This window comes from Ambystoma mexicanum, chromosome 8 (genome assembly GCF_040938575.1).
Source record: "Ambystoma mexicanum isolate Mex_15411 chromosome 8, UKY_AmexF1_1, whole genome shotgun sequence".
Classification (NCBI taxonomy): domain Eukaryota; kingdom Metazoa; phylum Chordata; class Amphibia; order Caudata; family Ambystomatidae; genus Ambystoma; species Ambystoma mexicanum.
In genome coordinates this window covers 1,149,548,595-1,149,572,977 of record NC_090929.1, presented here as the reverse complement: position 1 = coordinate 1,149,572,977, position 24,383 = coordinate 1,149,548,595, and the positions used below count along the sequence as shown (strand labels likewise).

At 45.3% G+C, this 24,383-nt stretch overlaps 1 protein-coding gene across 8 annotated transcripts in view; it reads right to left on the bottom strand.

The window, feature by feature from the left end:
- Positions 1-24,383, bottom strand: part of ANK3 (ankyrin 3) — a 2,768,233-nt gene that overhangs the window by 674,537 nt on the left and 2,069,313 nt on the right. Inside the window, exon 1 of one of the 8 annotated variants that reach the window (XM_069611215.1) lies at positions 13,562-13,937. The exons of the other annotated variants lie outside the window; for them this stretch is intronic. Coding sequence (XP_069467316.1) covers positions 13,562-13,625 — 64 coding nt within the window. The 5' untranslated portion in view covers positions 13,626-13,937. Of the gene's footprint in view, positions 1-13,561; positions 13,938-24,383 lie in introns of those variants that run through there. 8 annotated transcript variants of the gene reach the window in all.

Genomic DNA, 24,383 nt, shown 5'->3' with positions numbered 1-24,383 from the left:
AAACGTTTGAGAAGGTATCATCTGGGATTTCTTTAAACTCTGGGAGAAGTCCAGCTTGTGGAGGAGGTGGCAGGTGCGATTGAGATGATCCAGGTACTGTCCCCTTATTAACCAAGCATGCAGGTAGGGAAAGACGTGAATTCCCCCTTTCCTGAGACTGGCTGCCACTACCTCCAAAACCCTCTGGGAGGAGGTAAGCCCAAAAGGCTTAACTCAAAATTGGTAGTGAGTTTTGCCTATGACGAACCTCCGATACTTCCTGTGTATTTCATGGATTGGAACATGGAATTAAGCACTCTGTAGGCCGAGTGACACCAACCAATCCTGAATTTCTTGGGCCTGGAGGATCTACAAGAATGTTATGATCTTGAAGTTGTCTTTCCCGAGGAACTTGTTAAAGTGCGTCAGGTCCAAGATGGGTCGCAGACCTCAGTCCTTCTTTGGGACCAGAAAATAGTGGGAGTACCATCCCTGATCCTTTCCCAAATAGGTACCAACTGTATGATGCCCTTGCCCAGAAGGGAGGAAACCTCTTGCAGGAGCAGTGGGTCTGGAAAAGGAGGTGGTCTGGCCAGAGGGCGGCAATCTGGCAGGCGGTTTAAAAATGGGCGGCAGTAACCTCGGGAGATTACCTGAAGTGCCCATGCCTCCTTTGTAATGGCGCACCATTCTAGCGAATGGTGTGACAGACGCCCCCTAATGGTGTCATGTGGCAGAAGTCCTTAGAAAGGTTTTGCAACAGGGGCCACATTTGAGTGGACAGATGCGTAAGTGGCCTGAGTCTTGCCTCCTCTACCTCTGCAAGGTCCAGAGAAACATCTCTGGTTTGTCCTTTATGAGCGGCAGACTGTTTGCTTTTTTGACCAGATTCGTAAAAAGGTTTGCCCTTCCAGTGAGTGGAAGGTTGAGCCTGTTGCCTAATCGCTGCACCCAAGGACTTTGCAGCAGCCTTAGATGCCTGCAATTTCTCAAGTCCGTCATCTGCCTTTTGGCCAGAAAATTGTGAGCAATGTGACAATTTCCTTTGAGGCTAGGGAGGTGATGCAGCTACCCAATAGTCCCTCTAGGGGTGATAATATGCAGGAGGACTTCATAGGGAGGGACGCCCCTCCTGAGGATAAGAACATCCATCTGGGGAAAAGCTTCCATACCACCACCACAGCACATAAACCCCACATGACCATGGTCAACCTTTTCATCCAGGAGAGGGCAGATGCTACTGGTCCCAATCCTGGGGGTGGTGTACTGCTGGAGCATCGCCTGGGTGGAGACAAAGCCCAGGGCAGTGGGGAGATTTTGCAGGGTGAGACATATTTTTCCTCGGATACTCTTAAGACTATTCCGAGAGAGGTTATAGCCTGTTGCAGTTCTGATTAATATCATCCTATTGTTAAAGACAGGCTATTAGACCCTAGGATTAAAAGGTGTAAATCTGTCACATCCCCAGAAAAATTCTCTGTTATCCCTAAATGTCCTCCTCAATATCAAAGGTACACTACAGAGAGTGGTGAAAGTGTGGCACCTTTTGTCTATACCCACACTTCCTCTTTCAACAAAACCAGAGGTAAAATTCCTGTTTAAAATAAAGAAGCAGGAAACCCGAATTTCTTTAACATGTCCCTCAGGGACTTGACAAAGATGAGGGCTGAAGAGGCATGTAGGGGTAAAGGACAGGCAAGCAGGTCTAACAGCCTTTGGCAGGGTCAAGCAATTAACACTAAGGGCCTGCACCAGAAGCCAACTGCCTCACATAAGAGGCATAAAAGGCTGCAGCAGGAAGGAACAGTAGAAAGAAGCTGGAGTAGGATCTGGAAGGACGGCATCAGTAGCAGAAGAAAAAGCAAAGCACGAAGCTGGCAGTTCACTGGCGTGTGACTACAGAAGGGATGCTGAGACGAGAGAAGAGCAGATTTCATTTGCAGTTTCTGAGTTGGTCGTTTGGAAGAGAGTGGGAGCAACTAGCAGTCTTTTCAGATGCGCCACATTGCTGTGAACAAAGGGCTGAAGTTGTGCATCTACCCGAGGCCCATGTGCAGAAGCAGGTTAAGGGAAGCTGGAGAAACTCTCCATTGTTGAGGCCGGATCTGTGACACCCATGCTGCAGAGGTGTGTGGGTCCCAAGAGTGCCTGTAGCAGCAGTAGCAGAAGAAAGAAAGTCGGGTAGTGGAAGCAGCCAGCAACCGTTGTGACTTTGGAGCCGGGGAGTGAAGCTCCGTACTACAAATCACAAGAAACTCCTTGCCGGTAACTGTAACCAGCTGATTTAATGCTTGCAGGTATGTAGAAGCGAGTAAAGTTGTTCGGGGTCGTAGGAAGTCATCAGAACAAAGAAGTGTATCACACGCTTATTCAGCACAAGCTATAACGTGCTTGTGCAGAAAGAAAACCTTTTATTTTCCTGTTGTTGCCTTTAAACTATTACCGAAGAGATTACGTGTCTCCTATTAAGAGGGGAACGTTACCAGTAATCATTCAAGAAATAGTAGCTGACTTTCCCGAAGTGTTACAAGACTGTTTAACATCAACGAAAGGTTGCGTCTAAGAAACTGTTTCCCAGTCCACGTTAAGGAAGAACGCTGCATGAACACAGTAGAACGCACGTCTTTAAGTGGAAGCTCATCATCAAAGAGAGATCGCCTGTACCGAACTTCACGTCCAAAGTGAAACCTCACTCTTGTAACATTCAGAAATATTATTTAGTAGTTATAGAAGTTGCTGAAGTCACGAGCAGAACAATCATTACCCAAGCCAGTAGACATATGCTTTCTAAGGTGAAACCAGCCCAATTAAGATCTAAACGTGATGTTTTGAAGCTGCTGAAGCTGTTCTAAACCCAGAGTTCTCTGATACAAGGATGACAAGGTTATCCAAGGGTGGAAGAGTAGAAATACAGCTTTGGGGTAACTACTGGAAACAAGAAGGTGTGCATAAAGCTGGGGAAGGGAGCTGGGTGCTGGTTAAAATAACTGATCAACAATCTGTGAAAATAAGAGAGAGAAGCATTCTAGATGCCGAGACAGATTATGGTGGTAGCTGTAAGACAGACAGAAGAGGCAAAGATTCTGCCCTTTCTTATTACCTAGAAAAGAAGAGTGCCTTGCCTACCTATACAGGTCGAAGAGTCCTATCTAAGTTGCCCAATAAACTTTCAAAGTATCAAGTTGCAACAGAATCAGTAAGACTGTAGTTGACTATACTTTTGTCAGAACACTTTTATTTCAATGTAGTTGAAGCAGTAGTAGATTGAGTCAAAGGAGCTTGCTGTCACAGTATCATTTATAGAAGGTAGTTGCCAAGGAGAAAGCAACCCCCTCACAAGAAGCATCCTGACAAGTTATATTAAAGACGCTGCAGAGGTAACAAAAGAAGAATTGTAGTTGAAGCCGAAGTGGTACTTTTCTATCCTGGGGAGGTTATCCAGGTTTACCATTGGTGCTGTTTTCTTTGTGGAACTTGGAAAGGGAACTTGTCAACAAATGAAGAAGTTACTGTTACCTGGAGATTTTTGTTTGAGTGTTGTGTTTCTTTGGAACTTTTCAAGAACTGATTTAAGATTTTTATCTTTTCTTTGGGTGAAATTGACTTTGGACATTCCTGGGGAACGAGATCTACCCAGGACAAGAAGATGTCATCCACGACACAGGTTGTTTGCTATTCTTTCATTTATGTTGTTTATGCTCTGCTTTAACTGTTCTGTTGTTTAGTGTGAGGGCCCGTTTTGTGTATGTCAGTAGATTTTCCCTTAGATCCTAGGCTAGGTGGGGAATTCCTGGGTAGAAAAGTCTTTTTTAGGTTTTCTTTGAATTTTCTGTTTAAAATAAAATGTCAAATACTGAGAAAACTACAAGCAGTTGTCCGCCTGGCATTACTGACCCCTCACAGGATTCCCACTATGAAGGCTACATTAAAAAGTAACTACCTCAGAGGCCAGGAATGAAAAAGATCAAATGGAGCTGCCATAAAAAACACGAGCACCAAGTTTCTGTCCCACAGTGGAACAATGAAAGGTGTTGGAGGGAAAGTATTATTCAGACCTTTCAAAACTTAAACATTCTTCTCACAGCAAAATAGAACCATTGCTGCGTGCTCGTTTGAACATGACCAGCGCTGCAAAATAGCCCTTAATAGAGCTAATGTTTAACCTTGCTTTGGCCATAAAGACAACAATTCCAGAACTGTGCCGCTGGAGCACAACAACGGGTCCTAACCATATCACAGCAGCAACTTGAGAACTTCTGCTAGCAGCAAGCATAGATGGACTTGGTGGATGGGTACCTAACAGAGAGCATAAAGCAAAAACCTCCTCAGGGAGATCTAATTCTCTGTACCTCAACCGTTTACTAGCCAGGCATGAATGTTCAGCATTTTAGCATTGGAGAGGAGCACTCTGCTGCAAGCTTGCATAAGCAGATGCTCCCTCCAAGTGATCCTACAAGGAGGACAAAGCAGCATGTCCAGCAAGCCTGGGTACCAGCTCCTTCATGCCCAGTCTTGGTACCAGATCCTGCGTGTCCAGGTCCCTTATACAGAGTCAGATGTGAGCAAGATCACTGCTTGGCTGCTTTGATACAACTTTCTCAGCACCAAAGAAATTAGTGGGAAAGGAAGATACATGTATATCAGGTCAAACTCCCAGGAATCAAAAGAGCATTGCCCAGAGAGCACTTTGCAGAAAACGCCCTGGAGCAAAAGATTTCACATCTACTGTTCAAGATGTAAGTGAGTAGGATGATTTGAGGAAGACCACACATGGATGACCTTACATGCAAAAGATATTCTCCACAATCTGCCGGTTCAGCTCTCACTCGTGCAAGGCTCTCAAGAACTGACTTAGCATTTCCGTCAGAATCTTCAGACTGCGAATGAAGTGATAAGCGGTCACATTTATCTTGTTCTCGATCCCCCAACACTACAGGAGCACGGCTTCCCTGCACAGCTTGAGCAACCCCACACTGTCCATCATGCTGATGAAGAGCATGGAGGTGATGTTGACTGTGAGAACCTGGACAGTCAAACCTCTAATTGATGGTAAAAAGAATTGCAATTTATTTTTGGATTTTTGCATATGTAAAGCGCACAAAAACCCACAGGCATCGAGGCACTGTCTACAGGGCTGGGTTGGGTTAAGAGAAACAGGGTAGGGAAAAGGAGAGCAAGGCAAGGACATTACAGAGGGTTACATAGCTTCATAGTTACAAGGCTTCATTGTTTCATAGTCACTGAAACAGGCTGGCTTTTAATTGTTTTCCCGAAAGGCCAGTAAGAGGGTTAGAACATAATTGGGGAGGGAGGTTTTTCCAGAGGTGGGCTGCGATGACTGGGAAACTGGATCCCCCAGCTCATGTGAGTTTGAAGCACGGTGTGGTCAAGTGGATCTTATAGGGCTGGAGGAGATATGCTTGTTAATTCTTTGCGAAAGGTAAGGAGGCACAGTGTTCGAGAGACAACGGTGAGTGATTGAAAGGATTTTAAAGTTTATGCATTCTTTAACTGGAAGCCAGCGAGCAGGTCTACTGAGTGCTGCTAAGTGATCACGTTTGGACAGGTCCATAGCTGCCCAGATGGCGTTGTTCTGGATATACTGGAGCTTGCAAAGATTTGGTTCAATGGTGCCGGCTAGGAGCGAGTTGCAATAGTCGAGCCGGGAGCCAATGGTGGCTCTAGCTATGGTCAAGCGGTCATCGGAAGAGAGTCGGTGCTTGGTGGCATTTAGGAGTTTGATTGTGTGGGCTGCTGAAGATGTAATGGCATTGATGTGCCGGGTCATGCTGAGGCTTCAGACTAGGTAGACGCCAAGCATATTGATGCTAGAGGAAAGAGAGATGGGGCAAGCATCAATGGTAAATGAGTGGTTGGCTGGGTCCAGTTTGGCCAGGCATGATTGACAATCAAGATTTCTGTCTTGTCATCATTCAGACAAAGTTGGTGGGAAGCCATCTAGGCTTGGATGATATTATAGATGACGTTAATGTTACTGGAATCTTTATTGTGGTTGCCTGAGAGGGGGATGAAGATTTGGGTATCATTGGTGTAGTTTGTGAAAGGGAGTCGAGGTGGGCAAAAAGAGATTTGTATAAAGTTGGGGAGACACATGACCCTTGTGGAAACCCGCAGGGGACAGGCTTTGGGTGGGCTGGTGCGTTTTTCCTGTGCAGACATGGGCGGATCTGTCTGCGAGGAAAGAGGAGATCCACTCGACAGCCAGTGGGGCGAAGTTGGCAGCAGTGGTGAGGTGGTAGTAGAGAGTCTGGTCGACCAGGTGGACAGCGGCTGAGAGGTCTAGCAGGAGGAGGGCTAGGTTGTCTGCATCACGGATGTAATCTAGTAGATGTTTTAGGTCTAGTAGGGCTGACTTGGTGCCAAGACCCAGGAAAAAGCCTGATTGTCTGGGGTTGAGGATGTTATAGAGTTCAAGTTAAGATTGTATTTGAGAGTAGGCAGCACAGTGCAGAATTTTTTTTATGGGAAAGATACAGGGGTAATAGGTCGTAATTAATCGGAAAAATGGGGTTTAGGGAAGGTTGTTTGAGGAGAGGGGAGATCCAAACTTCCTTGAGGGCCAGATGGACAAAGCTGTTGGTGAAGGAAGAGTTGACGAAAGTAGTAATGATAGCAACAAGAGCTGCTGCACAATCCTTAATGAGAGCAGCAGGGCAAATGTCCCCTTGGCAGTGTGATGGTTTCAGGCCAGCAATGTGATTTGAGATTTCCAGATATGTGACAGGTCAGATATTGAAGGGAGGGTTGACGAATGAGGAGGCGGAAAGAGAGAGGAGGTCGATCTTATTAGCTTTGGTGAGGATGGCTGATTGCTTATTAATGATTTTTCCTAAAGGGAGACAATTTTGTTGGTAAGGGCGTCCTGGATGTTTTGGCACCAGGTATCATCTTTGGTACAGTTGGAAGTAGGGACAGTCAGGGTTTCGAGCTCCTGTAAAATGGAGAATAGTTTGCGGGAGTAGGAATGAGCACTGAGGATTCTGTTTGAGAGTGCAGATGTTTTAGCTTTGAGGATTTTTTAAAATATTCCTTAGAGAAGCGAAGGAAATTTGCTTTGTTGGTTGCAGATGGGAATTTACGCCAACTATTTTCTAGGGTACATTTTTTGGCTCTTTGTGCTGGATAAACGGGGTAAACCAAGATATAACATGCATGGTGGATTTGGCATTACAAATTTTAACCATCAAAATTGTCATCAATGGCTGAGAGGATGAAAGAATTGTAGGCGTTAACCAGATTGGTTGGGTCAGTGGGTAGGGAGGCTCGGGCGACGGTAAGGTCAGCAGAGAGGATGGGGAGAAGGCTTTCTTTGGTAAGGTTGCAGGAGCATCGGGTGAGTGCAGGTGGTAAGGGTGGGGCATTGGAGGTATGGTGGGCACTCTAAAGAAAATGGTATAGTGATCTGAGCAGAGATTAGGGGTGATGCCAGACAACACAGCTCTGAGTTCCAGCAAGGTGATGTGTAAAGAATTCTCTTGGTCCTTCCACATACTAATCACTGAAAGGTCCTGCAGCTCCCCATCCCATCAGGGACTGGGGTGACCTTTGGCAATGACTGTCAGAGTGGTTCTCCTGAAAAAGCTTGGTCAGGGATGCCCACCAAAGCAGATCTGCGTGGACCTAGGGGTTTGGGGGACACGGAATAATGCCCTTTAAGTTCCTGTTACTCTAGGCCAACTGTCCTCAGAGACAACTGCAGTGACGGCATCCGGAAATTTACTTTAGGGACCATGAAGATGCAGGATGCCATGAGCTCTAGCATGCTCAAGATAACCCATGCTAAGAGTCACAGTTCGGTTAGAAGAAAGATATCATGGTCTCAATGCTTGTCACTCTGTTTGAGAAGGGAAAACCATCCCTCCCTCAGTATCCAAGAGACCCCCTATGAACTGTGTTTTGAGGTGGTTAGGAAGAACTTCTTGAGGTTGACAAAGGAAGGCCAAAAACTATACTCCTGTGGGTCCCTAAGACTTAGGAGATAGTTCTCCCAAAAGTGGAACATCCCTGTACTAAGGAGTTGCATTTCTGAAATACTAGCTGATATAACCGGGGTTGCTCGGGCTTGCATTCCCTCATAGATACAGGTGCGTGTGCGACATTTAGTGCAGATTGGTGAAACGTTGTGAAATTGTATAGGGAACATAGGCAGAGCCACAAATACACAAACCCACAAATGTTCATTTTTATATATATAGATGTCATCATCTAGTTGATTACCTTGTTCAATGATTCGAGGGCAAATCTATTGTGGTAAGGTTGATGTCCCTGTTGCTTTCACTCGACCGATGGTTGCAGGCATGCAGAAGCATGCAGGAGGGTAGCTGGGGTCATTGTGGTGTTCATCCACATCCATAACAATGGGCAAAGCAACCATTCACCCACCCCACAGGTTTTACACAGAGTTGATTGGCCACGTGATTAAGTCAGTAATACCAACACTGCCAATGACAGAGTACCAGGTAATAATATCCCTATATATAGGGTCGCTGTATATAATGTCGCCAGGAAAACGTTGTGGCAACATTATATGGGTGACCATATATATAGGGAGAGAGGAAGTGGGGGCTGCGGCGGTGTCCCCCGCTACCCTAGTAAAAAAAAAGGGGGTTGTGGATTGCGTGGGTGTCCCCCGAATGTTCCATGTAATAATGTCTCCACAAAAAAACAGCCATTTTTCGGCAATTTGTTTGCATGGCGATATTTTTGAGGGGACATTATTGCATGGAACCAATCACAGATACCCATAGACAGGACTGTGTGGGGCAGTGCATTTGCAACAGTACTTTGAATGCTACCCTGTCCTCCACTCACGTTACAACCCACAGTCAATGACTTTTTCTGTTTAGAGTTGAGCTGATGAGATGTGACCCGGGGCTCTTCAAACAAAAGAGCCATTAAGAAGACTCCACTTAATTCTGGAGAATTTCCTTTGGCATCAATTGGGTATGGGAACTCAGCATGTCTTTAAGGAAAGGAGCGGGAGCCATTAGGAAGCCTCCCCTTAATGCCAGAGAATTTCCATTGTCTTCTATTTGGCATGAAAACTCAGCAGGTCTTTAAAAAAGGATCTGGTTTAGCCCTTCAGAGGTTTCTTGCTTGCAGGTTTCCACCTTGAGTTTTGGCACTTACCAAGAAGGTTTGCAAAAAGGAAATTATATTGAAAATGTGGACAGAAGGAAAATCTTTCCAGTGACAGCAAACTATTTTCCATTCAACCGTCAAATCTTATCTGTAGCTTTTTTCCACTTGCTGCAGGTAAGAGAAAATCTACAAAGCAACATGCATAACAGACATGTAAAAAGCAAAAGTGAGACACCACCAAGAGGCATTCACGGAGACACCAGACCAATGAGAAGATATGCTTCGTTGAAAGATAACCAAGATAAAACTGTATACCAATATTTCACCAAAAATATTTTGTGTGTCCAAAAAATGTGCCCTACAAAGAGGTCTTGCTGCCTACATATCGACCACCGCTGTATTATTATCACAACTATATATTTGTATCTGCTAGAAACATACATGTACAGTCACATAGTTAATCATAAATAACAAGCATCAAAGATATATTGCAGTCTAAAAATATACCAACAATCGCAAAATGTCAAAAGTATGCGTCTTGTAATGATGGAGGAACACGTAGAAAATAGTAATGGTTTCATTACAGGCATGCTAAAAGTCAGTGGTACACAAGACATCTCAAGCCCCACTAACTGCCTTCACAGCACATCCAAACTTGGATCACATACCTGAAGCTCAATCCCACAAAGACTGAATGTGTCCTATTGGCTTATCCATCTATGCAGGCACTGTTAGGGAGAATTCTCTGTTTAGGCTGAATTTCCTAACCTAGTGAGTCCCCCAGCAGCTTTGCTGGATTTCTGGAGTTTGTTTTTTTCTCCTGCCAAGAGTGAGACTCTTTTCCTCACACTCTTGGACATGATTTGAGGGGTTCCTTTGACTGTTAATGTGTTTTATAGGCTATGGGGTCTTTTACTCCATAGGGTCTCATGTGTTTTTACTATGTGTGCTACACAGCACCCTCAGTGCCGTGACACAGGGGTGTCATAGTGGCACCCCACCATAGGCTCCATACCCTGGGACTGACTACTGTCTCCCAGGGCATGTAAAGTCACCATTGGCTTTACTAGTCCCAAATTTAGTAACAGAACCAGTACAAACCATCCTAATGTGGAAGTACTGGTAGGGGTAATTCGATTGCCCCTGGGACTATTTTCGAGGGGGTACTGTGCAGTCCTCCCTCAGCGAGTTTCTGGCTGGTGGCAGTGGTTACCACGCGGGATATTCCTTAAGAATATTCTCTATGGTATTTTCCCCATGTATTTTAAACGCACCACTTTTTGGTGCAATGCTAAAGATACCGCCGGTTTATTTATTTAATATGAATTCACCGGTAGGGTCTTTTTGGCAGAACTCGGTTTTAAAATGGCGTTTGTGTTCGCCTCTGTAACTCCAAACCAAAGTTCGAGCCCTTTGTTCCACTTTTGGCGTAAGCCCTCCAAAGTGGTGCCACTCTGTCTGGGTACCACAGGGGGTGTGGGAGGTGGTTTAGGCACCTTGGACTAAGTTGCCTTGCCAACCCAAGTCGCACTCTTGCGTGATTGGCCCAGTGGTGAGCCGCCCTGCTCACCACTTAGCCTGTTTGATTGACAGCTAGGCTGAATGAATGGGGGTTTCTTGCATAAAAGCAGGGCTTTTGGGACTGGAACTTCAGAAGTCGCCACAGGACCTGAAAATCCGAAGAGGGAGAAGCTGAGCCGACCTGCAATGACGACACCACCGGTGGAGCCCTGCTGAACCGTCTCACCGCTTCCCGACGACAGAGGAGATCTTCTTGCCGGACAGTCTCTTCCCCTTGAGCTGGTGGGGACAACCAGTTCACTTTCCTTTTCGCCTACCAGGATGTCTAGTGGTCGAATTGCCCGTGCCAAGCACCCCGGCAACCGGATAGCCACTTACCACTGAACCGCGAATAAAAGGACCGCTCCTTTGAATCGGGAAGCTCCGCGGCTGGTTTCTTCCCTGTCAGTACAACGACCTTCTGCTTTCCTCCCCCGACGAGATCTTCTCTTCCGCCGGACGAAGCACCGACTCGCAACCGCTGCCAGGAACAACTGCCCCGCTGGAGTGTTCTCACCATTTCAAGGTACTCTGTCCGCCTGGCCTCCCTTTCTATAGATTGCTACAAGGTGACAGTAAATCCTTAACCTTCTAGACTGGGCTGGTCTCCTGACCATCTAACTGGTCCCTTTCTGTTGGTCCAACTTCTTTCTGAACCTTTGAGACTTTTGTGCACTTTTCAACCGTGTGACCTTGGACACATTTCGTTCTGATCCTCTTAAAGTGGATCCGGCTTTCTGAACTCTAACTTCACGGTTTTATTCTGCCTTCCCCTCTTGCTGTGTTCTTTTGAAAGTGTTGGAATCTGTTTCAATTTATGCTCTGCCTTTCTCTCCCTTTTAAACCGAATTATTAGAGTGCCATCTGCGTTAAGCCCTCACCGCTGTCTGAAAATAAGTGGTGCTTTACTTAAGACTTGTCTAATATTCTTTTAAGGGAGTGTATATACTTTAGTGACTGTGTTTTTGAACTTCCTTGATATTAGTGCCAGTGTGTTTTTATAGATGTGTTTTTAAATAAATAATTATATATCTTTTACACCAAAGCTCTGGTGAGTGTTTGCTTGTTTTACTGTGTTTACCTGCCCTATTGTGTATGCTCTGTATACTGCCTAACTCTTCTTGAGAGAAGTCTGACTGCTCAGCCACAGCTACCAGGTAAATCTGGGTGGTGCAGACTGCTACCAATTGGGTTTACTGCTAACTCCTGTGGTCATAAACTTTTTGCAGTGGTCCCTAAGGGAACTGCACAGGTTTCTGCCTAACAGGCACGCACCTTGAGGGCTTCCAACCTCCCCTAATCCAGACTGTCAAAACACTTCGGTTCATTATAGACGGCACTCTCTCCTTCCGACAACATAACAAAAAACCACAAACCATCTGCTACCAGCTAACCCTTTCCCAGAAGAAAAACGAATCTTCCTTCCACCCAAAGGACTTCAGAACCACTGTCCAGGCCCTTGTAATCTCCCACATCGATGGAGTAAATGCACTCCTCATTGGCGTTCCGGCAACGCAGCTGGACAAATTTAAGAGCCGCTCCACACCGTGACAAGATTCATAACAGGATAAAACAAATTCAATCACACTTCTCCCTTATTAAGGGAGTTTCACTGGCTTACATCCCAGCCAGAATAATCTTTAAAGCTGCCTGTATTACCTATCAGGCCACCACTGGTTGCACACCTGCGTATCTACCTGTAAAAGTCTATAGCTGAGGTGAGTCGCGCTCCTCCAAGAACCAGACCATTGTTAGGCTTGAAACAAAACAGACACAAAAGGAAAACACAGGAAACATATCTTCTCTTGCTGCGACCATGCCTAGGAACACTATCCCGGTGGTAAACCAGACCGCACCAAGGCATGCAGTTAAGGAAAGAACTCAAGACCTTACTCTTCAAGTCAATACTTAGGTGCCACCTAGACTCCTGGCATTCCCGCACCACATTCCACCCCCGTGGCCATAAAATCCTGTGCCACATATTGTAACGCCCCCTTACCTCATATGCTACCCTCAGTGCTCCCTGTTGCGTGCTATTTAGGTGCCAGTATATGAAACCAAATACATGCTGTTATGGTGAAAACAGGTGGTATTTTAAATACATACCATGTTTTAAATAATACCTAATTACAGGTTGCAATTGCTGGGTATATTTACTGCATGGGATACTGCTAAAAAAATCCATATATATATATTCCAAGCAGCATTTTCTATGTACCCCTTGCCATGAACATCCAATTGAAATCCCACGGTATTTTGAAAAATAAGAGGTATTTAAAATAACTTGTTTTTACCATTGCGGGTAAACCTTTAAGGGGGCCCTCGGAGAAAACCATACACACAATTCAGTAATAAGCCACGCACTATAAAATACACACAATCAGCCGAGTACGGGTTGACACAATCTTCGGATCAAGTAGCAGCAGCCACCCACACATACACAACACAGACAGCAACATTCCTAAACTGACAGGGCAGAACGGAGACCTTTACCCCTCGCTGTTCCGTGGCATTGCGGGTCACGTCACAACAGAGCGTAATTCAGTTAATAAGGTTTCTTGCCCACACTCAACCTATGTACACTGCCCGAGTTGCTGACAACACTTTCACAAGTTCTGGCGAAAAGTACACTGCGTTAAGAGGACAGAATTGAGTCAACTTTTTTTCTGTTACAAAGAAAACGGCGGCTCTATAGAAACGCACCCCCTTCACTGTAGAAAACACAGATGGGATTTCTGAATCCACTCTCGGTCCATGCTATAAATACCCGCCCCCCCACAGTTTATCCACCGTAGGAATAAACACAGATCGGCTTTCTTCTGCGGGCGAACGCGGCAAGTACAGTAACCATTCACGTGCCGAGTTACTCCACAGCAAACTTCTTCACGCCACCCAGTAAATAAGACTCGGGAAATCTTACTTGCTTGGAGAGCCATGCGTCCTGCTTCCCTAGTACTCGCTCGCCCGCTTCCTGGAACTCGCATTAACCGATGGGCAGTGATTTGCAGCTAATCCGAGGCAAGGTAGGCCAAGTAATCCATGCGGGTCATGTTCACCTCCCGAACACCACTGGAGATCCCGGACCTGCACCTCCTCCCATGGGCCTCGAGAGGCGAGCCAAGCTTTACCCCGGGTCCTCTCCAAGTTGTTTTCAAACGTGAAGCAAAGTGCCCAAAATAAAGAGAGCCCGAGTGGGAGCCGGAGATCTCCTTAAAGCCGCAGGCACACACATGCCTGTAAAGCTGCCTGTGAGTGGATTAAACACTTCCCCAGGGAGCTTGTAACAGGACCGGCCAGTCGTATCTTCGAAGCATCGACTCATTTGTATGTAAATACGCTACTGCCAAGGGGTGTGGGCTTTCTGTAATCTGACTCGTGCACCCGCAGCCCCGGCATTTAACAATGAGCGGTGCAACATTTAAACAACACAGGGTTCTGTATTTTATAAGCCATTCTTATCCTTGATGCAAACAGCTCGAAGGGTGCTTGGTTTTCAATGGCTCGGATGTTTTCAAATGTGGCGGGCAGCCCTTGCTGTGATCGCGAATGGGACGAGACAGAACGATTATTCAAGGGAAGGAGCAGGTGAGCTCAGGTGACGACGGGTCATTGGGAAAAACGAGGTTCAGCCCCCTTACTGCTGTGTACACCCATTCATGAGGTCAGAGCAAAGTTAAAGGAAACACATAATGGCTTGCTGAGTCATGCAGGCGGACATAGCAGCCGCTCCTGCACTATGATATTAGTAATTTATGCATAGGACTTGTCTTCATTTTCTACTAGTTTGGTGATTCAAAACTATGTCCAGCTGATGCTGGTGAAACTTAACAGTAGTTTAATTGCTTAAAGTGTAGAATATCCGGATATGTACATGGAAAAGTGATGCATATTTGTCTAACTCTATGCCTGCGTGCAATATGCAATCTCTGCATGGATAGTTTTTAGGTCTGGCTCGAGTGAGCTTTGCGCGCTACCAGGAAGAGCTAATGAAGTTACATAAAGAGTGGGGCTCCGCTGTCCGTCACCTGCTGGGTCATGCTTGACCAGTGCATCTTTTACATCACTGCCCAGTTCGCACAGGGCAAATGGCTAAATGAGAGATGTTCTCAATGTTGCATTAAAGGGGGTACGTTTTCTTTTCATGCTGCCTGGTACTGTAACTTCTGTGCTGCTAGTGCTGTCTGTCTGCATCGCGGAGAGATTTCGAGTTGTTGCATGATGCTTTGAAGTGCCTTTTAGTTTCTTTGCTGCTGGTACACTTCAGTACCACGCATTAATAAGTGGAGCTGTGTAGACTGATGCAAGTAATGCATGGGTATAAACACTGGCGAATTTGCTTATGGCCATTAAAACAATGCACCATCACCATCCCTGTATCTCACGCTAACACTACACCTGATAAAAGTTAGAGAGAGACATGCAATACAAAGAAAAAGCTTGTAACTCACTGAAAAATTGGCAGAACATCTAGGATCGGCCATTTTTATAAAAGCCTGGGCGACTATGTTTAAAGCCTGCCTTCACATCTTTAAACATTGTTCCAGGAGTCCCGGGCTCACAAGGCAGTGCAGCAGGGCCATCATGTCTTACATTGGAGAGCCACAACCATGGCTTTCCCCCTCCCCCCATCAAGGGGAAGATTTGTGCTATGGAGGGAGTTGTTTCCAGTCACCTGCCAGCAAAATCAAGTGCGAAAAATACAAGTACCAGAATCCTCAGAGCTAATTAACTTGTCACACCTGAAACAGAAATGCAGACCCGCCTGAAAAAACAAAGAAACTCAGCCTCCCTGAAGATTAATGAAGTCATGAAAACGTGTGTTAGGAGGAGAAGCTAAAGACTGGTAACAGAGCGCCTGCCTTCACATCTTTAAACATTGTTCCAGGAGTCCCGGGCTCACAAGGCAGTGCAGCAGGGCCATCATGCCTTACATTGGAGAGCCACAAGCATGGCTTTCCCCCTCCCCCCATCAAGGGGAAGATTTGTGCTATGGAGGGAGTTGTTTCCAGTCACCTGCCAGCAAAATCAAGTGCGAAAAATACAAGTACCAGAATCCTCAGAGCTAATTAACTTGTCACACCTGAAACAGAAATGCAGACCCGCCTGAAAAAACTAAGAAACTCAGCCTCCCTGAAGATTGATGAAGTCATGAAAACGTGCGTTAGGAGAAGCTAAAGACTGGTAACAGAGCGCCTGCCTTCACATCTTTAAGCCTGGGCGACTATGTACGCCTGTCAAAACGTATTACGTATTTATCCAACTAAACTGTATAAATGTACTATGTATGTATCTAACCATCCTATATTGATTCCAAAGGTGTCCCAGACGCCCCGGTAACTAAGATCTTTGCATGCAACAGCGCCTCGATGCTCATGGGCTGTTTGCGCGCTATATAAACCTAAATAAATAAACAAAGAATGCTGCCTCCAAAAGTCCCTTTGGTCTAGCTTGCCTACTGTATTGGTATGGCATTTTTTCCGCCTATGTGCTGTATTTATATATATTTGTATTATTGTGTTAAGTTGCTGAATGTTGCTTTAAAAGGCTAATTTTTTATGCTGACGTAGCCTGATCCTTTTGCACTTTTGGGCTGCTCGTGGAACTCTCTACATCGGGGAGAGATCTATTGAATTATCCTTGACTTGCGCTTTTAAGTGCATTTTTTGTTTGCATGCTGCTGGTACAGTCCAGTAAATCATGATTTAATAGGTGGCTCTGTGCAGTGTGGCACAAGTAATGCATGCCTAAACACTGATTCATATGTTTTCGACCGCAAAAACGATGCAACATTGCTCTCCCTCTATCCCATGCTAACACATGGCAACAAGGAAGAAACTTGCAAATTCCTGAAAAACTAGCCAAACGTCTTCTGGGTACATAACATCAGCTATTTTGTGAAAGCCTGGACTACTTTGTAAACTGGGACTAAAGTTGTAGAATGTTACCTGTAAAAACTCTTTTAATGTACCTTGCCATGCATGCACATTGATGTTTGCTCCACCTGTTTGCTGCCTTTACATGATTTCTTACTGTTTTATAATGAGAGCAGGCTGCCCCATGATGCATGACCAAACGCTATTTGGCGAGGGTGCCATTGCGATGCATGTAGGTATGCCACCATTTTAATCTATGTACCATGGAATTATGCAATAGTGCACAGCCTGGCACCAGCACTTGGGGTACATGTGTGCATTATCGCATGCTTTAAACATTAGAAGTACAAGGATGTATGTAGTACTGTAGGCTGGCCATTGGTGGCACTACAAAATCTGGCACTAACACCTTCATTCAGCAGTACGTTACCACACATGGTTAATAGGTGGCACTGTACAGTCTGGCAAAAGTGTAGTCAATCCAGCCACACTACTCCTGTGTCAGTTTTCTCGAGGAGAAACATGGGGCTCTGAATCTGTGCTTCTTTACTTTTCACGGCTTTTCCAGCGCATTGATTTTTCCATCTATGTGCTGCATTCCTATTTGGGCACCAACAGTGTGCAGGGACCCTTTAGGAGACACTGGAACTTCGAGCAAAATCTAAAGCAGAAGGAGATCAAGGTAATGCTGCCACTGAACAACATACACTGTGGGGCGAGAGGACATGACTAAACCAACACTTCTGTGAAGAGTGCATGCCCCACTCACAATAACACCTCTTTGCAAGAATTGGGGCTTACAAACTCCAAACCCCTGTAAAGCAGCTGACTATGTCCCTCAGAATCAACGGCACGCATTATGACAAATCGTGGGATCACATCAAGGGGGAGCCCTTTCCTATGAGGCTAGAGAGGTGAGGCTGCTATCCGATATTCCCCCTAGGGGTGCTAAAAAGCAGGAGGACCTCACAGGGAGTTACTTTCCTCATGGGAATGGTGACTGCCGTTCCATGGTGGAACTCCCTAACCCTTCTTACCTTTGAGTCCCCAAAATTCCTAATTTCTGTAAGAAAAGCCTCTGACACTGACAATACCACTGTATGTTATTGTGATACCGGGTTATTGTTTTATGGAAATGCTCTGAAGAAGATGATTACGGGAGTTATAGAAACTACTCTTTCATGTGATACTCAAAGTACTGAGAAGAGGTGGCCCACAGGAGGCCTGAAGAGTGCATCATCGATACAGACATAGGACTTTGACATTGCGCTGGGGGAACCCAGCTACAGACCATAAAAACAAACAAAGGACTGCCCAAAAGGGAACAAGCGAAACCAGAGAGAAGCCAGCATGAAGACGCACCTGCCTAGGAAGTTCAATTATGATAATCAAGCCACCGGACGGAGAAGCAAGTCCTTGCTCAAGAGGAGGTGGATGGAGGGTCAGAGGTAGCCTTGGGAGCTAGAAGGAGGCCTGACCAATACAGAATTGATAATCTGGTAACCGGTGGCGTGACCTCAGGGAGGTGGACCGGTTGGTCCCTTAACATTGCTGATACCGGTAAACCGGAGGCACTGCAGAACCGAAGCATGGTAGAAAGAAGTGAGGAAAGAGCGCGATGAACGCAGAAGAGTGGCCCCACCGTCCCAGGAAGAACCAGCAACGCAGTCCCAGGAAGAAAGAGGTAATTGGAAAAATGGTAGGCCCGGTAGAGGTTTAGGGGAGGATAACGAATGCACCGGGAGTGATCTCCCTCATCCCAGTAATTCTTGCAAAGTTGGTCAAAGCATCGGGAGTGAGCTCCCTCATCTAAGTAATGGTTGTAAAGCCAACCAAAGCATCAGGATTGAGCTCCCTCATCGCAGTACTCGTTGTAAGAGGAAGCAAAGTGAAATAAGCATCAGGAGTGATCTCCCTTGGCAAAATAATTGTTGCAAAGCTGATTAACGCCTCAGGAGTGATCTCCCTCATCTCAATAGTTGGGGCAAAGCCTTCTAAAGCCTCCTTAGTGAACATCCTCGTCTCAGTGATACTGGAAAAGATAACCAAAGATTCAGGAGTAGTATCGTTCACAGCAATCCTTATGGTAAAAGTAAACAAAGTGAAGCAAGAACACTTAAATTAACTCTGGAGAAAGCCTGGAAAGAAGTACAACACTTAATAAGAACTGTTAAGAAATATTGTCATCAAAAGTCAAGTGAACCAGAAGAAGGGAGTCATTTTTCTGGACGCCCAAACAGTTTTGGTGATTCAGACATTGTCAAGACACTTAACTATTGGACCAGGAGGGGGCAGTCATCCTCCTGGTATTTTATATTCTTGTGGAACATGGCATTCAACCACATAGATCATTCTATTCTGGTGGCTAGACTGCAAGACTACGACTCGTTCACCTCTGAGGCCTCATCCTGGGTTCAATCATCTTTGACTAACCAGACAGCTAGAGTCTTCTATGAGGATTCCATAGCAGAGGGCCGTGTTCTATCGTGTGGGGTCCCTCATGGGTCGTGTGTGTCCCCTACTCTTGTTAACATCTTCACCCTGCCCCTCTTTGAGTTGTTGGAGTCAGAAGGCATAATATATGCCAACTGCACAGATGATACAAAGTGCCTTATTCCTCTCTCAGGCAATCGTTCCCAAGACTCATTGACCATTAATACCACCTATAAACACATACACACTTGGATGGTATGTAAAGGATTGGCTTTTAAAGCCAAAACAAAAATTATGATAGTCGGCACTGCTCCTAAAATACAAAATCTGAACACTGCATACGGCTCCATTCAAATTGCGGACTGTACACTGACAACCCTTACCAAAGTTAAGACCCCGGGAGTAGTGCTCAACAAAGAGCTTACTATGAAAGCCCACATTAGCAGGTTGGTCTCGAGCACTTCCCACTACACCAAACTCCTGGCCCAAATCAAACCATTCCTTTACTCCTCCAACTGTGCTACCCTGGCCTGCGCCATCATTGGCTCTCGTCTTGATTATTGCTCTACCCTGCTTCTGGGTATAGGGAAAGGGGAACTTGATCGTCTGTCTTCAGGTGTTGCAAAACAATGCTGTTCGGGTGGTCAAGGGCTTGTAAAAATCCGATCATGTGAAAGTGGACCTGGATGATGGCAGAGGATTGAAGCCAGATGCTGGAGTTCAATAAAGCTGCCAAAGGGTATCCTGATAATAAGGTGGATGAAGGAAAGATGATCAGGTGACAAAGAGATAGTGACAGAAAGGTCTAGGGTTATGACATGATATCATAGGTTATTTATGACACGCTTAATACCCAGAGGTTTCTAAGCACGGACCCAGGGATGCAACCCGTGTTGCTCCGGGTCGTCTTGTTTCCAGGGCGAGCACGTTGCGGCTGAGCTATCCTCCAGTGTAGGGTTCAGATGCCAGAAGCAAGTGGGGGGGGGGGGGAGGGGATGGAGGAAAAGTCTGGGGCCAAACCCTGACAGAGCCAAACACTGAAATGGCATATTGAGAGAAATGCTGCCTGATGAAACATGGAGTAAGAGTTCCTAAAGGGTACAGAGAAAACGAATCCCAAGGAAAACAGTGAATGCTGGGAGTGGTTTCTCGGGCGTTTTGACAAAGTGAACCTACAGCGAAATTCTGCATACTGGAACTTGGTTTCAGAGTTTCGAGAGTGCTTTGAAAAGGTTTACCTAAAGGAAAGTAGTGCGTGCTGGAATTTGGAGCAAGAGTTCCAAGAATACAACGATTAAACGATTGCATGTTGGGTCGTAAAGAGCCAAAGTTCCTCGAACAAGATACAACTCACTGAGAAAGTGATTCTAAAAAGAAACACTACAGACTAGATCCTGGAGACAAACTTTCTAGAAAACTGTGAGAATGTGACAGCATGTTGAAACTGCCCTGAGAAAGTGCATTAAAAGAGAAATGCCGCTTGCTGGAACTAGACGCCACATTTTCGAGAGACTGACCAATGGAACATTGGAATTGTATGTCCTGGATTGTCAATCCTTAAGAGAAAAGCTGGAGAAGAACAGCTGTGAACGCTTGAATTTGACCGCTAGAATTACAGACCACTGAAAAACCCATGTTCTTAATGTAAAAACAAATCTTTAAACTATACATTGGTTTCGGTCCAGATTTTTGTCGAGCTTGTCACACATATAAAAGTAGACTTTTCAGATTAGGTAAAAGGTCTTGTGCAGGAATATTTTGGAGTTAACAATATAGTAAATAAACTGTAATTTCCAGATAAGGGCAGAGATAACATCAACAAAAGGGTCATGCCCCAGAGGCCAGTGTTGTATTGGTAAGAGAATAATGGTATGAGCACGGATTGCTTGCTATCTGCTCATCAGTGAGAAGACGAAGCGGCAGTAAGTCATCTCTCCAACCCACATCACAAAGGCTGCCCGCGAACCTTTGTTTCATGTTTGATAGCAGCACAAAGTGACAACACGTGTGGGAAACAACAAATCACCTAACATGGGAATACAGATCAATAGAGAAAAAAATTGAAGTAAGGCAAAATCATTTCACTTGTTATCTACAGTAACATGGGTCACTTTAAATGCGTTCTTAGCAGCTGTTCTGTTATCCATTACCATGTGTGAGCCAATATCAGCGTTTATGCACTGTTTAACCACCCGTTGTTTGAATCAGCAGTTCTTTCCTGGGGAAAATCCCTGGCTTTAGGCATGAAAGATGCATCTGCGGTATTCGAATATATGTAGCTCTGGTTATTATTTCCTGATTTAAGAGTAGGAAGGGGAATATGGACTGCTGCAAGAAGTTCGGAATCAAGATAGCAGTTTATGGCATAACATTTGAGAGAAAAACGCAATGGACGAGCAGCCTTCTTCAATGTTTACCATGATTGGTCCCCTAAAGAAGGCCTTTAGGCTTGACCCATTATGTTGCTCTAGGTTGTGTAAGTTCGGCTCTATTTAAGTGAAACTAGGAGGGGGAGGCCCACCCACGTGCCCTGCAAAGCCAATAAGCCATAGTCAAGACTAAAGCAACGTCATCAAACAGATTAGGAGTGCTTCCTAATTCGAAGGAAGCAGTACGAGACCACACCAGGGAGGTGAGTGAGCAAATTGAATCACCACTCAGTAGGAGTGTGTCTACTTCCATAGTGACACCCGACTGTTGTTAAGGGAACACAAGCCAGATGATACAAAGGTGTGGGAGCACACTGTGCACTCACAATGCCTCAAAACGTCCCAGATCCGTTGGCAACTCAATAGGATTTGGATAGCGGCAGATGCCAGGCGCACCTCACGGAAAGCGCAGAACTTGTTCAATAGACATTACATTCTTGGTTCCATGGCATTCCATTATTATAAAGACTATTGGTGGTCATTAGATCTGTGAATTGCTAATTTTTTAGACTACTACTTTTGCATTTTGCTATGCTTAATATGGCGAATGTCCTCAATGCTTCCTCTACCCCTATTTTCAATCTACTTATTTCTTAAGTCCTTCTGATAAAAGCGATACGTTAAATATGTTAGCTTTTGTAAGGGTGCAGAAGGAGGAGACAAACACACAGGTGGCATAGCGAGTGTTCTAGACTTTTATTCAGCACGAAAATAAAGAGAAAACCTAACTTTCCCTGCTTCTATGAGGGGTTTCCCTGCCTCAACTAAAATATAAAGGGGTCTGTCAGAATGTCATTGTAAACTAAAGAGTTCACCGTCCTGTGTCAAAAGCTCCAATTTTGTCCCTTACACTTCTAACTAAACTAGAAGGTTGCGTAAATATTCTTGGTCCAGGAGAATGACTCCCTTCTCCTGGAATGGGCGGCACAGTTCTGGTTGCAGGTTCTTCCTCAGGGGGAATTACGCCCCTGGTTCCAATACTTTCCAAACAAAGGACTGCCAAATATATAACACTCAGAAAGTTCACAGTTTCTTCACTGCAGGGGGAAGGACTGCCTTCCCCCTGGCCTCAAGATTCCATACTCCGTTCTCTCAAAACCGAGAGAATGACTCCCTTCTCTTGACTGTGGCTTTTCTTCAACCTGGGGGGAAATGACTCCCTTCGCCAGGCTTCTTGGCTTTTCCCTGTGGATGTAGCACTACCAGGAGAATGACTCCCATCTTCTGGTATGTTGGCTTCACAATCACTTTAACCTCAGCAATACTCAGGGGGAATGCCTCCTTTCCCCTGATGATCCTTGTTTCACTGTTGTCCTTCTTAACAGTTCATGTACAAGTATGATCCTTGAACCAATTTTCCCCAGTATAGCCCACTTGGTCTTCTGGCTTACCAAGTACAGCCATGAGGAAGATTACTTATATCTTTTTCTCTTTATTTGGGTGCGGTCCCAGACTTCTCTGCTCTGTTGATTTGGCAGACTTGGTTCACTCTCCTGCCAAGTACTGCCACAAGGAGGATGACTTGCCTCTGTGAAACTGTTAAGGTCCCACACCCTTCTTCGCCGTCAGGTTTCCTTACCCCTATTATATTTCTCGCTTGCCACTTTGCACCTCTCTGCCCCTCTGGTGAACCTGTAGCTGCATGTCCACGACCAGGCTGTGACGAAGCTGCTTCCGTCAGCTGGTGACTGTCCATGTGCCCCCTCTGGCTTTCTCGTACTACCAGTTACCTTGCTTTGGGACTTGATACCTTGCCGGGGCTTCCCTGGCTGGACTCTGCCTCGTGCTTCACTGGGATCTCGTTGGTGGCATCTGCGGTCATCCAGCATTTCCTGTTCTCGGGATGCTCAGCTTCTCCAGGAAGTCTTGCGGCTCCCCACCTGCGACCTCCATTCCGCGTCAGCAACTGGACAGGATTAGAATCTCCTATGCTGGAGATTGCTTGTGTCTGATGCCTCCTTTAGCTGGATACGACCAAAGGTCTAGTCCCTTGTCAAACATTATACTATGTTGCAAGAATACTCTTGGTAAAAGGGTCAAGTCCTTCTGTTTCCCGGGTGTGATCTTCATAGTTCCGTGGCGCCAACTCGTCACAGTTCTAAATCTACTTGTTTATTTAGTTATTGTAATGTGATACAGTTTAATTATCATAAAATAAGATGTTAGTTACAATACTTACTTTAGAAATCAGTACATCAATTGATCGAATATAAAAAACAACCTTTCATATATAAATACACATACTTTCATGTATACATACACATACTTGGAATTGCAGAGGAACCTTAATAGGCAAATCACCCGGATGGGGGGATACAAACGAGATATCCTAAAATTACCTGATCTTAACTCAGATAATTAGAACCAGAAGTTAAGAGTACCTCCTGCTGCCCTCGACTACACATTTGTTTTTCAGCAATAGACCAGATATTAAATAGGGCAATATGAAGCCTAGAGTTAAGTGTGTTGATGCAGTAGTGCCAAAACTCATTAGACCCCAAATGGTCCTGCTTATGTACATAGATTCCAAGATACTTGGTATAATGATGGGTCATCGAAGGGCACTGTGTTAGCACATGCCTTGCAGTTTCAAGAGTAGACAGGGTACCACATAGTCTGCAATTTCTTGTAGATTCGCGAGGCGCATCAACCCAAGGTCTATTCGCTAAAGTGGGTAGATGGTTAATGGTCAACAGAATAAAACGTCTCAACGCTGGGGAGGGGCAAAGATTAAAGTACAGTTGACTCTTTTTGAAAGAGTAGAGGACATATGTCACAAAACTGTAACTTTTCCGAGTAGCCAAATGCCCATAATTCTCCTGCCAGTCCCAAAGCGCTATAGACTTCTGAAGATGGTGAAACATCTTTTGATTATCTTGGCCCCAGCATGGGGACCACCCACTTGCCTCACTCAGCATCCACATATCTTTCTCCAGTTTAGACTGCTTACTACCTCCCATAGCATCTTTAACACACCTCAATAGAGGATTAATCGGATTATTCTTAA